The following is an 18,175-nucleotide window of genomic DNA, read 5'->3' as shown; positions in this document are numbered from 1 at the left end:
GATTACAGGAAAACCTATTAGAAAAGTGCAGTCAAGCGTGCGTCGGGCTTAATTACTTAGTTTTTGATCCGACCACTACGGGTTTTTTAAAGATATTTAACTCACGTTTCACATAAAAAATACATTGTTTAAATTGTGTAATGTACGGAACCCTTGGAACGCAAGACCGACTCGCACTTGGCCGGTTTTTTTTAATGTTGTGAATGATGTGCGAAACTGTAAATCTTTAATTTAACTGTAGCTTCTAAATTAGGTACCTACTAACTATCCTTTTGCTCACGGCTTATCAGAAATATAGTTGTAATGATGCACGACGCGCTGTGTTTTGTATGTATTAAATTACGATTTAGACGTAAGGGTACATAAAATCTTTGTTACAAGGTCAAAATAAAATAAGTGATTGTTCTCAGATCAGCAGGTTGTGTTTGGAAAATCTCGATACGGCAAGCCGGTTATACTGATTGGGCCACACCGGTATAACAAATGGATTGGCAGCAAAGGGCCCCGAGTGCGATGGCGTTGCGTCAAACACAGAACCAGTGGCTGCAAAGCCACAGTTATAACTATTGAAGACGATATTGTGACTTTTCTTCATGAGCATAACCACTGAGTTTTTAAAAAGTACAGAGTACTTGTGCCCTACTCGGTTCCGACAACTTAATCCGTTTACAAGTAGGTATGTTAACTGGATTTTGACTAAAAAACTGTCAAACCACCGGTTAGGGTGTACCTAAAGTTGCAAATTATACCCGTCCATAACGTATTTTAATAGCGATGTGTAAAATTTTAATGCGTTCTTGAATTAGGATAATAATATGTGTTATGAGCGCATTACGTAGCTCTTTGTGATACTATTACTGACGCACATTTTTATTACTGATTTAAATATAACTTGTTGGCTCCTATCTTGTTGTTTTACACGATTGTCATCTATATAATTTATAGGTATATAACTATAAGTATCGACGTTGTGATTATATAAGAAGATTATAATATATTTTATCAGCACAGGCCTTTGCGTCTGTTGCAGACGATTTGCATTGCTGTTTAGACAACGGGTTTGGTGACTGTGGAGGCCGATGCGTGAGCGGCACGTTCTCCCACATTTTTGGCAAAGAAAGCTCATGCCACCTGAGGTTCCAATCCCGGTTTACTTTCTGCGACACCTTGTGCTATCTAACGCATTAAATCAGGCTATATTTTTTGAACATACAATAAAATAATATGTTTTAACCTATGAACCATTTTTGATGCTTGTCTCTCATCTTCAATGATAATTTGAAATACTTTCATGACTTACGTCTTACTACATCGGGTATTTAAGTTTTAAGATTTACCTCCGACGTTTCGAGGACGGCGTTTTTCCCGTGGTCTCGGGGAAGACTGGCTAAAGTTGAAATCAACATCTCCCCGTTCCGTTCTCTTCTTCCCGTTTTACAATTTAGTAATGTGAAGAAATCGTGAAAGTTTAAATCAGTGTTACGTCTTTCTACTTACAAATCAGCATCCCGCATGCACAGTGCACACCTTGACCTTGCACCGCTCGCATTAGAAATATTTAATCAGAATATACCCATAGAATATAACCAAATTGTAGTATTTTAGATTGGAATTTCTATCAAGCGAACTTTTTGTTAGCCACAATCTATTCTGGGCCCACCAGAGCTGACTCTGTTTATTGAGACAGTTCCATTTTTATCACCAGGACCACCGACTTTCACAACGTCCCGCCACGGTAACCCTGTGATCCTGCTCGGGCCCTACCGGTTCAACCGGTGGGTCGGCAGTAAGGGTGCTCGCAAGCGATGGCAATGCGTGAAGGTCTCTTACGGCTGTAAGGCCAGAATTTTCACCATTGGGGAAGCTATCATCGAAGTACGCCATCAACACAACCATTAGTCCAAAATTAATCTTAAACTTTTTGTGTATTTTATGAGTTGTTATGTTATTTCAGTCTTTTGGAAATCATTCAGTATGTAATAAGTAACTAAGAAATAAATTGTAAATAGGTACTTAAGTGAATAGACGTATCCATATTAATGTAAATATAGTAAACTGGCATTTGTTGGCGTGTTCTTAATGACATCACCACATTATGGCGTATTTTTTTTATCCGTTTTTAAGGTTCGGCGCCTTCTCATATATAGTTTAATGATCAAAATAAACAAACATGCCTCAATCAGAATGTAGGTAGGTACTGAGATATTATTTCGAACTCTTTATTATTATTATTTATTTTGATTATAATAAAATTGTGTGCGATAGTTGTTTCAAACAGCGTGTGATCGACATATTACATTATGTTTCACTGTCATGTTCTTTCACTGGTATGCGTTAAAATTATAAATAACAAACGAAACAGTCAACGCCCTCTATACGAGAGTAGGCCAAAACTAGTGGCGCCATCTGATCGAGAATCAAATTTTCGTGATATTCGAGGCACGTTTTTTCCTTAGACTGTATCCATCTATTACGGAGTTATATCTATCTTTGCTAATAATAAGTAAGTAAGTATCTCGAATACTTTCATTCGTAAAAGACAGATTCAGACCTCGTGCAAATTGGGAAATAAATATGTTTGTAATTATAAAAACCTTATTGCCAGGTACTCCGATTTTCACCACGTCCCGGTACGGCAACCCGGTGATCCTGATCGGTCCGTACCGGTACAATAAATGGACCGGCGGGAAAGGGCCACGCGCGCGCTGGCGGTGCGTCAAGACCGGCAACGGGTGTAAGGCCATCGTTTACACCGTCGACGATATCATCATCGAATTCTGTCATGAACACAATCATTAAGTCAATTGTTGGTCAAACCAACAAATATTTGGCGCGCGAGAAATGATAGATGACATACAATCGAATTCTTATTTTAAAACAACGTTATTAAATTACATACATAAAACTTGGCATTAATATGGAAATTGGCTAAAACTCTAATTTGAGAGGTAACATACGATTTGAATTCGTCATTTTTGTGGTCACATAGTTATATTGTACGTACCTATTCATAATAGTGTAAATTCTAACGTTCGAAATAAAACAGACCAGATCAAAATGTGTTTTTTCGTTTTGGTAATATTTTTTTTCCATTTAATATGTCTCACGATAGTTTAAATTTTTATTTCACCTCAAATAGTGATCCATAGGTATTATATTAACAAGTGCATAGCTGTGCCCCCAGATACTGTGATTTTTTCATAATTTTAAACTCAGTAGTTTCGGAGATAAAGGTCTACTTATAAATAACGTAAACATAAAATTCTTAAATAACTACTAAAATATTCATCTTAAAATTATAGAAAAATATATTTGAGATTCACAATGAGCCTTTACATTTGATACAAGTATAACAAGATATAGTTTGCAAACCTTTATTTTATAAAAAAATATATTTACACACAAAAGTTTATGTTTACAATTCATTTATTTATGTTGTGAACTTTGAGTCACAGACTAACATATGCGTACCTACCAAATTTCAACTAAGTAAATTGATCCAGTAGTTTCCGAGCAAATAGGCTGTCACATACGGATAAAGTATTCCGTTTTTTACTTTTGAGATACCGAATCCTATAATTAAAACATTTACAATATTTGAACAAAAAATATAATGTTTTGTATTAAAAAAAGCTCTGACCTACTACAAGGTAGGTACTATTATTTCTGGTAAAAGCATTTCAGTTATTTTGTTGGGACTGGTGGTCAAGGGAGAGGAGAAGTTCTTGGAAAAAAAAATGGCGGAGCAAGATATAACCAGGGTTTCTTTGTCAATAATGTCTTGGATCGAGATAATATAGATATCGGCAGATATTAACGGCAGAATTCAAAAGAAAATTTGCATTTCAAACTTTAGAAATGTCGTAAAGCTCTTTTATAAAGTGTTGCTTACTTTACTAAAATACTATAAAACCATGATAATGGTTTTACCATGATCAATTTACATTATTTTCAGAACCCTATTTTACGGTATCACGCTTCGGGAAGCCAGCTCTCCAAATAGGGCCGTATCGATTTAACAGATGGTGCCGCAGCAAAGGGCCTAAAGTAATATGGAACTGCACGAAGGTCAACAACGGGATATCGAAAGGAAGTAGTGGTTGCCGCGCTCGGATCGTTACTATCGATGAGACCATTGTTAAAATGATGAATAGTCATAATCATTAACCCTTAATTTGACAACGTCCAATATGCTGGACTATATTTTTGCATTTTTTTCTAACCGGAACCGTTTACGATGGTCGTTTGTGTTGCGTTTTTCCTCGGATTACTAACATTTAATGCCAAAAAAGACAACGCCCTGGTTTGTCAATGTGACCACGATAGCGACTACAATAAGCCTATGCTGAGCACTCTTTCAAAACCTTACTTATAGTAAAATAAAAACTCAATTTAAGCAACTAAATATTTTTGTATTTCTATTTCCGTGTCCAAGCTTTAACTGCTGCCAGCTATTCCTATTTTTGTTAATCTTTTTTTATGTTATTTTAGAGATGATACTACTAGAGACCCGCAGCGGGAACCCCGTGATTCAGATGGGCGCGTACCGGTTCAACCAGTGGTCGGGTAGTCGGGACAATGTGCGCAAGCGCTGGATCTGCACCAAGGTGCATAACGGCTGTCGAGCTACCCTGATCACTGTGGGCAACGTGATGGTTAAGAGCAAGCCGCATAATCATTGACATTGTATACTTGTGTACTTACTACTAGAGACCCACAGCGGCTATCCCGTGAGCCAGATGGGTTCATACCGGTTTAATAACGGTCAGGCAGTTAGGACGCGCAGCACAAAAGGTGTGTCTGCACCAAGGTGTGGTAGTGGCTGTCGTGCTATCCTTATACGAGTAACTGTTGGCGACGAGATGGTTAAAAACAAGCCGCATAATCATTGACATAGTGTAGTACCGGCTTTGATATCAATTTGTATTTATATCGTTATTGATAAATGTTGGTCATAACTATTTCATTCAGTCATTAAATGACTTGCACCACAAATTTTGTAGTTGTTAAAAAGAGATCAGATTATACCGAGGTCAGATTATAGCACCTTTCGCATGCTCTTTTGTTTTGCCAACTTGGTGATAAAATATGGTCAAAGTAGATTCTAAATAATAATTAATTTGCATGTATTAGTGCGGTATCTGCCTCAAAATAAAATAATCCGCTTAAAATTGAGTTTTTTGATTGTACGAGTATGAATTCTCGTAGGAATACTTTAGTGCATTGAGCATACCTACCTTATACTCAACTAAACAAAAGCTTGAAAGATGGATCATATGAATGTATGTGTATAGTTTCATGTACTCGTGTATGATTATACTGAAATTCTCTATTATTTGCAAGTATTTTAAATGTGCTGTGATTCTAAAATTTTCGTTTGCTTATCAAATGATTGAGAGCCAATCTTAGTTGTTATTGAAGTGTGTAATCTCTGATCTACAATATTTAGTTACCGATGATTGATGTGAGTGTTAGGAGAGTATCGGTACAACAAGTACTGCAGGAGCAAGGGCCCGAAGGCGTGTTTGGTGTTCAATAACATCGTGTCGTTTCTCTTTGAGGAACGATAATATAGTTTTCTCTTTTTCCAGAAGCGATATTCACAACATCGAGATACGGCAAGCCGGTGTTGCAGATAGGGGAGTACCGGTACAACAAGTACTGTAGAAGCAAGGGCCCGAAGGTGCGCTGGGTGTGCTCGCAGTGTTCTAAGGGCTGCCGGGCTTATGTCACCACTATTGATGATTGCATCATTCAAACGAAGAATTACCATTCGCATAAAAAGTCTTTTGGCTGAATGTTTGTACAAATAGTTTTACTTAATATACGTAGAATAAATACATTGAAAACGTTTTATTGTCTAGTCATGTAAAGTCATTAAAAAGTCAATATCTGATCATCTTCTTCTTTTTCATCGTTTCCTCATGACGACTGTTCGTACAATAGGTAATAGTCGCCTGCTTGGATCTCTTGCAGGCCTTCTTCACAAAATCCACCCAGCGGGTGGATACATACAATATCTGATAGATACGATGTATAAATGAAAGTTTTTAACTGTTTTTAGTTCCCACGTTCTCGATGTCCAAGTATGGTAAGCCAGTGGTACTCCTCGGCAGGCACCGGTACAACCAGCACAGCAACAGTAAGGGCGAGCGCGGCTTCTACGTGTGTACCAGATGGGCCGTGGGCTGTCGCGCCTCTATAAGGACATTTAATGATGAAATCATCAAAATTAAAGATGAACATAATCATTCTTGAGTTACCTGTGCTTGTTATCGATGTCTAGCAAATACGGCAAGGGTGAACAAGGCTTCTATTTGTGTAGGTAACAGATGGGCCGTGGGTTGCCGCGCTTCCATCGGGACCTTTAATGATGAAATCATCAAGATTAAAGGCGCACATAACCAATCTTTAGTTACTAGTGTTTTTGTTGTTGAAGTTTGGCAAATACGGCAAGGGTGAACAGGGCTTCTACGTACGTAGTGTACTAAATTACTAACAGTGTCACTCTTAAGTCTTGACTGACCATTGGTAAACCTTATTTCGTTAAAGGTTTACAGATGTAAATAAATAATATGCAAAACTTAGTTATAAATTATATCAACTTAGTTATAAGATATTGACGTGTAAACTGTATTTAATGTATGTTTATAAATAAAAAATCTGAATCTGAATCTGAGATGACACTTGACAATTTGTCACGTAAGGTACCTGCGCAAAGCTTTTCGCACTTCACAGTGTGTATGGGTTTAAATTTTCCGCCCATGTTCGCTAGTACGTACCTACCATAGACAAAATTGTAAGTTCATATTAAAAATATGAAAAATAGAAAAAAAACGAAGGGCCTTCATAGGCGAAGGCACCTTAATTGTGTCGATGATGGCACTAAATGGACCAACAGTTAGCAGTTTTATAGTATAAACACTATTTGTGTGGAAACCAGTCTTTTGAACCTGAAAGGCTACTAATTTTTAAAGTTCGAGCAAATGTTGTTTTATTTGAGGTTGTTATTAAATCTTTAATAAATAATGTTTTGTTTAATACTTTTTAAATTGAATTGGCATCACTATACTAGTACTATTTGCACAACCGATATTAGTATTTGAACATTATTAAAAGGCCTTTATAATTTCCTTTATTCGAATACCTTAGGTATCACATAGCTTTTACATATCTCTTCAAGGCCGAGAGAATAAAGCAAAGCCGGTATTATAAATCTAAGTATATATTTTTAGAAGTCGTCATATCAACGTCCCGGCAAGGTAAACCCATGTTAGTGGTGAACGGAGAGTTTCGGTACAACTTGTACAGCGCGGGGCCTAAGTCGACGTGGCGATGTTCGAAGTGGAGGAACCAGGGGTGTAGAGCATCCCTCGTCACTGTCGATAACGTGGTTGTGACGATCAATGGAAGCCATCGAAACCATTAATGAAAATTTAAAATATTTGTCATCCTTAAATCTCAATTATATACCTCTACCAAAGTTTTTATGTATTCGTATCTTATTTTACTTACGTATAAAAACTTTTAGGGTTTCCTGCCCGAATGTAATTTATAAAATAAATGTTGTCTAAGCGAACATCATCGAAACCAATAAGAAAATATTTATTCTTGTGTATTTTTTCTTTTGTACCAAAGTTTATACACATACCATGAATGAGAGAGAATGAGAAAAAACCATGGCAAATGGCATTGGCATTACATGGCATTACATTTATTGATCGGACACTTACATTATTTTAATAATAACCCCAACACAAATAGTAGTCTTAAATCAGACTATTTTCCTTGTGGTTTTGTTAGTTTTCTTATGTAAACTTTTTTGGTTAGTTTGTGTGTTTGTGTTGGGGTTATTATTAAAATAATGTAAGTGTCCGATCAATAAATGTAATGCCATGTAATGCCAATGCCATTCATTTGCCATGGTATTTTCTCCCTATACATCGACCTAAACAAAATAAAGTCGTCATTAAAAGACGTTGACTAATACAGCGTGCTATTAACATTAATTTTATTTACTTTTATTGCTCAACGAAGTTCTCTTGTTCCTTAGTGAAACAAAAGAGGTACGGGTATGATGGTCGTACATATTTGCAAACATATCACATTTTCTCGGATGTACTTCCATGACATGATGATAGTAAAAATACTTTAATGTTGCCAATGATAATCATTCCGTTTTCAAGTAGGTATTTTTCAGTTCTTTACCTTTATTTAAATACGAATATTGTAATGATTAACTATACATTTTATCAGCCTAAATTATGTTTTAGCACCAGTATTCTTCACCTCCGAATGCGGGCGCCGACGTCCCGTGATGATAGTAGGCGAGGAACGGTACCGCCAACACGCGGTCAACGGCCCTAAGACCAACTGGCGTTGCGTGAAGTACAGACGAGCCGGTTGCCGGATGTCCGTCACCACAGTGGACGGATGCATAGTCCGGACGACCAATGAGCATAACCACTTGCCGTCGTTGCAAGACGATGTTGAAGGGGATAGGGAGTTTCTAACGGGACACTATGTACCTTAAATATGCAGTGACATCCTTCTATATTCCATACAAAAATGATATCTCATATTTGGGCAAATAGAAAAGTGAACTGTCTGATGTCCGTGATCACGTGATTCACGTGAGTTTCTGACGGGATAATCATAATCATTTTATATTCATAAAACTAGTTTACCTATATATGTCAATATTATGGATCAGTTTATAATTATTTACAATTTGTACATACATTATTGAAAACATTTTTTATATAAGTGTATTATTTCTACAATTTTTATTATTTTTATTATTTGTGTGTACAGAACTCTTGGTAGGTGTAGAATGAGCGCTCGACAAGCCAGTTTTTTAATCGGCGCTAAAAGCTAATTAAATTGGGAGCTTCGACGATATTTCTGGGCAGTTTTTTATAAACAGTGGGCATTACATGGGTGAGCTTATTTGATTTCATAAGTTTGCGACCTACACTAGAATGTAGTTTAAATATAAGGTGACATCCTTCTGTTTATAGGTACCTATCTCAAACACTAAATTGTGTTATTTGCCTTAAGAGTCCCCGGCAAGCTCGGCCGAATTTCACCTTCTCATATAAACGGAGTTTCGTTCTCATTTTAAAATTACGTGTTGGATTGTAATGAAACTTTGTACATACATGAAATATATCTAGGTCTGTAATAAGTTTATATAGCTCCAGTTTATAAAACAAACGAAATAGAGCAAAAACAAGTTTTGTATGAAAAACTTAAATTCGCTGTATGTTTTCTGAAGCTACATAAACTAATTACAGACATAGACATACCTTAAATCAATTGTAAGTACAAAGTTTCAGAGCAAACTAGCTACTCGTTTTAAAATGAGAGCGTAACTACGTTTGTATGTAGAACCGAGCTTGTCGGGGACTCTTAAGAAGGCACTAATGTCCGTCTAAGTAAGTAAACGAGTTTCATTACAAACGTTTTATTTTTCATAGAAATTTAACAATTGCGATGGCATGTCCACACTTTGTCATTGCAAATGCCACGTAGTCAGCTTGATCCGACTCTACGTATAACATTGCAGTTTGTAACTTTGTACTAACGAAGCAATATTTTTCAGTACCTATTTTCACGGCGTCAACCCGCGGCGGAATAGTGTTGTTACTGGACGACAGGCGGTACAACGTGCACAAAATCAAAGGCAGAAGAACCATTTGGCGATGCGTGAAGTATAGGACGAACACGTGTCGAGTGTCTGTGGCCACCGTGGATGGGAAAGTTGTTAGAATCACCAATGAACATACCCATTAAATTGTCCTCTAATATCAAGTGTCCTCCTCCTGGCTCCTGATGACGCTCGTCGGTACGGAGTGAAACATGTCGAGTGTTTTTCGACTTAAAATACGGGAGTGACCCGTTATTAATATGTTTAATATCAAGTGTCCTGTACATACCTACATTAAATTGTGTTACAATGTAATAAACACAAAGTGCACAAGATATAAGATGAAAGATAGACAAACCATTTGGCGGTGCGTGAAGTAGAGAATGTCGCCTAATAACGTCGGCTGCTTAATATGGTCGATGATGTTAAATCATGTTTATACCTGCGATTCATAATAATTGTATATTGTATTTTAATAAGTTACAAAAGTTTTGTTACTAAGAGTTTCAATGGATTGTTCATCCGAAAAGATGCTGTCTGCTGCTGTGTATAATAAATTTGTATGCAATATTAAAGCTTATAAAATGAATAAATGGCTGTCGCAATAAGAACAACTAGTCATACAAACCAAAATGTATCATTAATAAATAAATAAATATTATAGGACAATTTTACACAGATCGACCTAGTCCCACGGTTAGCTCAATAAGGATTGTGTTCAATTTTAATTTCAATTTATTCAATATAACAATAATAAACATTGCGCCTGAATTTTTACTATAAATAGCTTGACGTATTTACATTAAAATTAATACAATGAAGTATTACATAATAATCCATGTTTAATAATTGGCGAGTGGTCGCACAGGATCGATGAAAGTGGCGCTCTTGTGTCGGAGGCCAAGTCTTATTTTGGGTCGCTGAGCCAACGGAGTAAGTAAGTAAGTAATCCATGTTTACTATTTCCATAAATAACTACTATTGATTCTATACATAAAAATTTTCAACATATTATTTATTGTTACCAATACAAGTGCGAATTTAATTATTATAAATGATGTCATATATATTTATCCTAAAGAATACCAGGTGAATAATCAATAAATATCTTGTATCGTCATCCATCAAATATTCCTCTACTAAATAGAAGCATTTTTTCATTAGAAAAGCTTAATTTATTTTTAAACAAGTAGGCACTTGTGAGCGACTTCAATTCAATTGACAATTTATTAAATAAGACTATAGCCTGGTAACCTGCTGTTTAAATACCTTGAGGTTTGATTTGACAGTCAGTGGCAAGTCTTTTCTTCTTGCAGCTAGACGAGCTTCCTGTTGCTCTAAACTTTCAATTTCATTCAAGGACTTCACTAAATCACTTACAGGCCACTTCGAACAATGAGATACGTCATTTACTAGTTCTAGAAACGATATGGGATTAGATATGTCAGCCCCATCATATCAGCCTTTTATCGCCCACTGCTGAGCATGCCTCTCTTCGAGTACGCCACTTATCCCGGTCCTGAGCCAATCTCATCCCGAAGTGACCCGCTGTCTTCCGAATGTCGTCCACCCAACGAGCCAACGGACGCCAGGCACTCCTTTCGTCTGAAAGCGGCCATTCCGTTAACATTTTGGCCCACCTGCCATCACTGTCTGGCAACATTGACACTGACATATCTAATTCATATGGTTTCTAGAACTAGTAAATGACGTATCTCATTGTTCGAATTGGCCTGTTTGCACTATACGAATGTACAGGCCGGGTACAGTTTGAATACGAAACTCAGAGAAGTAATTCTTACAGGACATTTGTTGGGATATTCGGGCTATGATTCTTATAGCCCTTTTCTGGGCGACAAAAGCCAAATGACAATTGTATTGGAAGCTATTGCTCAAGAACACAATACTGTACTGTTGTGGGTACTAGACGACCATATAAATAAATAAAATAAATAAATATTATAGGACATTCGTACACAGATTGACTAAGTCCCACGGTAAGCCCAAGGAGGCTTGTGTTATGGGTACTCAGACAACGAATAATTATATACTCGTATAAATACTTATATACGTAGAAAACATCCATACTCAGGAATAAATATTTGTGATAAACACACAAATATATGCTCTTACCAGGATTCGAACCCGGGACCTCTAGCTTGGTAGGCAGGGGTCACTACTGACTAGGCTAGGAGGCCGTAGGCCGTAGGAGGGAGAATTGTTACTTACCCATATAGCAAATTAACTAAATACTTAATAATTAGAGTAGATACCTTTTTATTTCTCTTTCGTTTATCTGTCCTAAAGTCTGTGTGAAACCAATATTTTGAGAATCTTCTAGATAAATAAACTTAAGAAATAATTATAAGTTAGAGAGGCCCCATACTAGCGTCTTCCGAGCGTCTACATATGTCAAGTCAAATCTATGGCTGCTGCTCGACGCAACGTTGGCGCAACTACGCAGCGTCTGAACGCTGACGTTCAAAAGATGCTAAAGTGTGTGGTCTCTTACGGACAAACATTCAATAAGTTTTTCATTTCCAGGTCCAATATTCACAAGCTCCAACCGTGGCGGCATAGTTATGTTACTGAACAACAATCGCTACAATCGTCACAAAGTCCGTGGGCCGAAGATAATCTGGCGCTGCGTCAAGTACACGAACGATTGTCGCGTCTCCGTGCAGACCATGAACGGAGTTGTGGTTAGGATCAATAATCAACATACGCATTTTTAAATGTACCTATTGTGTGTGTAAAGTTATGCAGCTGGTAGGAGGCGGGTCAAGACCAGGGTACGTGGTAAGGAAAGAGAGGGACTTAGCACTGCAGGGGGACATTCTAGTCTCATATAAAATTGAATAAATTACCTTATTTTTATGGATAATTTTGGTGGAGGCGATACTCTGGGTAGCTCAATTAGGTGTAGGTAATAGGCAATTGTACATTTGTTAGATTTTACGATACTAAATACAGAATTCGCTCTCTCACAGAGTACAATTTTTCTCTACGACAAGTATTGAGTAAATTTTCTCCGGCCTACGGGTTACGGTGGCGACGTAGCAGTTCGTATCACATTATTGTGATAAATTGCTCATTTGCTATCTACTTTTCTACATTTTGTTATAAAATTCAACATGTGTCATCATCTCTAGTTACATGTGTCAATATTTAACGTACTTAAATTAATTGTAATATACATATGTCTTTAAAATAATTAAGATAATGTTCTATCAATAAATAAATAAGCATTACAATTAAGTGCCAATATAAATGACTTTATTAACCTTATATTGTTTTATTACAACAGGTAGGTACCAAATGTCTGGCAAATAATTATTAACCTTCTTCTTATTATTAACCATTATTAAGATACGCCTAGATGGGATACACTTTTACTGCAATATGTGGCCGGCAACTATAAGAGTCTTGGTTTTACTAACTAATCTAAATAATGGATTATATCCTAGCCTGTGGTGTTTGTACTTTTAGAATGCCAACATTATACAAATATTTAAATATTTAATAGGTAAACGTTTTATTTCCAGGTCCAATTTATAAAACTTCTAACCGCGGCGGCATCGTGATGCTACTGGACAAATATCGTTTCAATATGTACAGTAAACAAGGCATGAAGGTGAACTGGCGGTGCGTAAAGTACTCGCACGCACAGTCGTGTCGAGTCTCTGTGGTGACAGTTAATGGCGCTATAGTGAGAATAACTAATGAGCATAACCATTAAGGTACCTAGTAAGAATTCGAGAAATTCTGACTCCGTCAGACCAAAAGCGAATGTGATGTCCGTGATTTAAGGAATGAAGAAGATCTGGCAATGCGTTAAATCCACTGGAACCATGTACCTAAATATATCGGATTTCTGTAGTAGTCTGTAGCAACAATTCTTAACTCTTTTGTGCTAGTGTGAAAATAACTGTAAATCTCGCGTCCAATGACGACCCATATAACAGTTCATTTCACCCCGCCGCCACGCCGCGCGCGGACAGTCGTGCCTGAGAAAGGATTCCCGAAGAATCCGAAACATGTCGCCAAAAGCGACTAAAAATAATAGTGAGTGAAACCGTACTGATCTAAATATTTTGAAATATGTCTCACGATAGTTTAATTTCGATTAGATCATTTCACGTAACATATTTGTAGACATTTGGAAAATGGAAGTAGAAAGCCGCTGTTTGGGCCAGGGAGGGAACTGTTAGGAGCTTAATTATTAATAGGTTATTTTTGACGGGGCCAGTTTGTGGTATTTTTTGTTGCTATTTTTGTATTTTTTGACGAAGCATGTTCCGGACACTTTGGTAGCAGCATCTGTGACGAAACTTCGCTGTGGATTATTAATAAATAAATAAATATTGGGGGACATCTTACACAGATCAACCTAGCCCCAAACTAAGCAAAGCTTGTACTATGGGTGCTAGGCGACGATATACATACTCATGACTCAGGAACAAATATTTGTGTTCATCTCACAAATAAATGCCCTTACCGGGATTCGAACCCAGGACCATCGGCTTCACAAGCAAGGTCACTACCCACCAGGCCAGATCGGTCGTCAAACATTTTATACCGGCCGGATTGAACATTTTATACGCTCTCTCACAAAGCACAATTTTCCTCTACGACTAGTAGGTACAGATGTAGTGCATAATTATTTTCACGGAAACGTACGAACGTGTCTTGCTATTTCAGTCAGTCTCGGTACAGAAAGTACTGATACTGAGGTTGACTGAAGTAGCATGACAAATACGAACATTTCCGAGGAAATTCGATGGAAAACATGTATGCACTACATCTATATTGAATAAACTTGCTACGACCTACGGGTTACGGCGGCGTAGCAATTCGTAGCGGTAATTCTCGTACCTACGAGTATGTGATGTGATCTTGATGAATGGTTTATGAATTTACATGTTTGAATATTTAATGTATTTAATTAAATTAAGATAATAAATAAGATCTATTAATGAAATAACATTAAATTAAGTATCAATATTTGACGTAATATACAAAAAATAATTAAGATAATGTTCTATCAATAAATAAGCATTAGAATGGCTAAATGGCTCTATTAACCTAATATTATTCTATTCTCCTTATAATTATTCTCCTTCTTATTAATCATTACTTAAAAAGGGACGTCTAGATGGGCTACAAAAGTGTAGGTACTTTTACTGGAATATGTGGCCAGCCATTATAAGTCTTTTTTAGGGTTCCGTACCCAAAGAGTAAAAACGGGACAGATGATGTATTTCTGTTGCCGCTATAACAACAAATACTAAAAAGTACGGAACCCTCGGTGGGCGAGTCCGACTCGCACTCGTCCGGTTTATTTATTGTAATGGTTTATATTCTAGCCACATATGGCTATATATTTAGAAACCTTTTAATGGAAACATAAATATCAAACTTTATTTTGTAGATTTTTAATGTGACATATTGTTTTAAGCGAATGGCATTAGGAAACGTTTTATAGTCCAATAACAGACAAATATTTCACAAACTCTTTTCTTCTTAGAATTTGTTCCCCTTCGGTTTGACAAGTGAAAGAGAGAAATTGCAGCAAGAGTTAACATCGCACATTATTCCCTAGTCAACGAAAACCAAAATTTCAAATTGTGTTGTGTTTATTACAACATTTAACCGTATATATAGGTATGTTTAAAAGTGGCACTTGGTCTGGTTTCAATTATATTGTGCTTCATGATTACTTAAATTATATTATTCTTTCGTATTTGATTTATTCGTATGACAGTAAACAATCAATCAATGGCCTTAAAGTCTATTGCAGACTGAAACAGTGTCAGGTAGGGCAACATTTTCCATGGCTGTGCAGGCCAATACGGGAGCGGCAAACACGCCCACAAGCCTGGCAGGTGTACTGTGCCCGTGGCGAACAGACGTCGCTCTGATGACGCTTGGCTCGCTTATTAGCGAGTGTCTTAAACCAAGCGCCATCGTGGATTTTACGGCCGTCGAACACCAGTTTGCGCCACTTGTATCTGTTCTCGGCAAGCTCCTCCCAATTATGAACCAATGTCCTCCTCCCAATGTTGAAGGCGTGCATGTCCCGCTTGGCGCAGTCCTTGGCGTCGTCGGTCGGTCGATGCTACGGCATAAGGACAGTAAACAACGTCCTGGCAAACCCGATTTATTAACAATATACATAAACAAATACAATACCAAGGAGAAAAATAAACAAATTGGTTACTTCGCTCGGGCGGACGAAATTATAGGTAGGTAACGTATTATTAACCACTCTGCAATTTATTCGAACGACAGTCAAGTATGTATTAAATTTTTTGCTTCTTATATTTGCCATTGTTCCTTACCTGTATGAACTGTACGTATTATAGTGTTTTTACTTTAAGAATGCCAAATATTTGCCAGTTTTACACATATTTAATCAACGTTTTATTTCCAGGTCCGATTTATAAAGCTTCTAATCGCGGCGGCATCGTGATGCTATTGGACCAAAAACGTTTCAACATGCACAAGATACGAGGCATGAAGACGATATGGAGATGCGTCAAGTACACAAGAGCGGCGTGTCGAGTCTCTGTGATGACAGTTAATGGCGCTATAGTGAGAATAACTAATGAGCATAACCATTAAAGTAGTAAGAAGAAGTTACTCGAGTAATTCTGACTTACCAAAGGAGAATAAACGAAATGAAATTTAAGGAATAAAATTTAAACTTTAAATGAAATTTAAGGAATGAAGTCGATCTGGCGATGCGTTAAATACACTAGAATCACGCGTGTCGGATCTCTGTAGCAAGAATTATTTCTGTAATCAAGTTCAACCGAAAAAGTCTTAAAGGAACTGTCATGGGCATTGTTTTATTCACCGCGAGGAGTATAATGACCATAATATTAAATTAGATTAAATTAGATATATTTATTTGTTTAATAAAAAGTCACAGTATTTTACAAAAAGGGATAAAACAAACCCTTTCACTAAAAGATCGTCAACTTAACATCAGAACAGAAATAAAATAAAATAATTAAAAATTAATAAATAAAACAAATGTCACAAATAAAACAGATTTTCATGTATACATAGCTAGGTATTGTTGAATGTCAAGAACAAAAAAAAATCAACAATTTTTTTTTTACAAATAAAACCCTAATTTTTAAAAATAGCTTTATCAGATAGTTTAATTCAAAAATAAAATAAAATAATCAGGCAATCATAAGCAAGGAAGTTGTGTGAATCATAGAGGTATAGTCATAGAGGTATTATGATGTGTACCGTGTGTAGATAAACAGTTTAATAGCGAACTAAAATGATCGGTCTAACTATTTCGTGGCAGTTTATCCTTTCTATGTTATCCAGTTTTGTATAATTTTCTCTTTTCTGTGTTTGTGCATACGAATAAATTATTTTTATTCTTTATATTCTATCCTATTCTTAGAACAAATAAAATATTTACATGATACTTAAAACTTACTTTACTTACTTTAAAACTGTACGCAGGACGCAGTTTTTTTTATTCAGAAATTCTCCCATTACAGTGAAAATAAACAGACAACAACTCATAATATATAAACTGAAGTAGTGTCGAAGGTCGGATACTACTGGAGAGCTTGGTCACTTTTTCTTTAGTATAGGTATAGAATATCTATTTCAGTTTATAATTTATATATAGTAAAGTAATGTGGCTACTTAAAAATATGAATCCCTAAGTTGTACCGCATAATGTGTTTAACTTTTTAGGTCCGTATTTTACGAAATCGACCCGCGGCCGCCCAGTGATGATATTTTGCGGTAGACGGTACAACATGCTCAACAGGCGAGACGGCAAGGCGGTTTGGCGATGCGTGAAGACCAACTCTCAGTTCAGCTGTCGAGTTTCCATCACTACTGTAGATGACTTGATCGTGAAGATTAATAATAAACACAACCATTGAAGTTGCTACATGTGTTGTGAAGTAGAGAGACTAGAGTATAAATAGTGTTTAGAGCATAGTGAACGACCGCTTCACCGTACATACAAAGTACCCATTACCCAAGCTCTACCCATTATCTGGATTTTGACATTATGGAAAATATTTTTACACAATTTGATGTCTATTAACCGTAATTACGCCCTACATCATCGTCAATATCCAGAGAGGAAGATGGAAGAGGAACGTATCTAGTCCACGTATGTATTGAGAAGCATCGTTCTCTTTTCTCTTTAAGATAAAATCTAGTTATGCATAAAATAAAATTAGCCGCTTTTTAAGATGAGCGCTGTAGGAAATAACAGGCCTTGTCATGTCCCACTTATGTTTCGCAACGGCTGCTGTAAAAACGTTACTAGAGCATCTTTTAATAAACATATTGCAACCAAACTGCAATTTGTTTTTTAAAAACAAGTCGACTGTGCCTGTTAGTATTCGGGACCATACAAGTTGCAGCTTAGATTCGGGCCGTATATTTGATTGCGTTGCACCTATGCATGGTGGATGATAATATGATAAATCGCTTTACAATTTGAGCTATGTACACAGTATTATTTATTTGTTTGGA

The 18,175-nt window shown here is 36.6% G+C and overlaps 1 protein-coding gene across 27 annotated transcripts in view; it reads left to right on the top strand.

Moving 5' to 3' along the window:
* Positions 1-18,175, top strand: part of LOC134755337 (protein tramtrack, beta isoform) — a 598,730-nt gene that overhangs the window by 143,867 nt on the left and 436,688 nt on the right. Inside the window, exon 5 of one of the 27 annotated variants that reach the window (XM_063691846.1) lies at positions 8,274-8,548. The exons of the other annotated variants lie outside the window; for them this stretch is intronic. Within the exon in view, the coding sequence (XP_063547916.1) occupies positions 8,274-8,533 (260 nt within the window). The 3' untranslated portion in view covers positions 8,534-8,548. Of the gene's footprint in view, positions 1-8,273; positions 8,549-18,175 lie in introns of those variants that run through there. 27 annotated transcript variants of the gene reach the window in all.

Source organism: Cydia strobilella, chromosome 2, assembly GCF_947568885.1.
Source record: "Cydia strobilella chromosome 2, ilCydStro3.1, whole genome shotgun sequence".
Classification (NCBI taxonomy): Eukaryota; Metazoa; Arthropoda; class Insecta; order Lepidoptera; family Tortricidae; genus Cydia; species Cydia strobilella.
The sequence above is the reverse complement of the archived record's forward strand: the minus strand, read 5'-3'. Positions and strand labels throughout refer to the sequence as shown.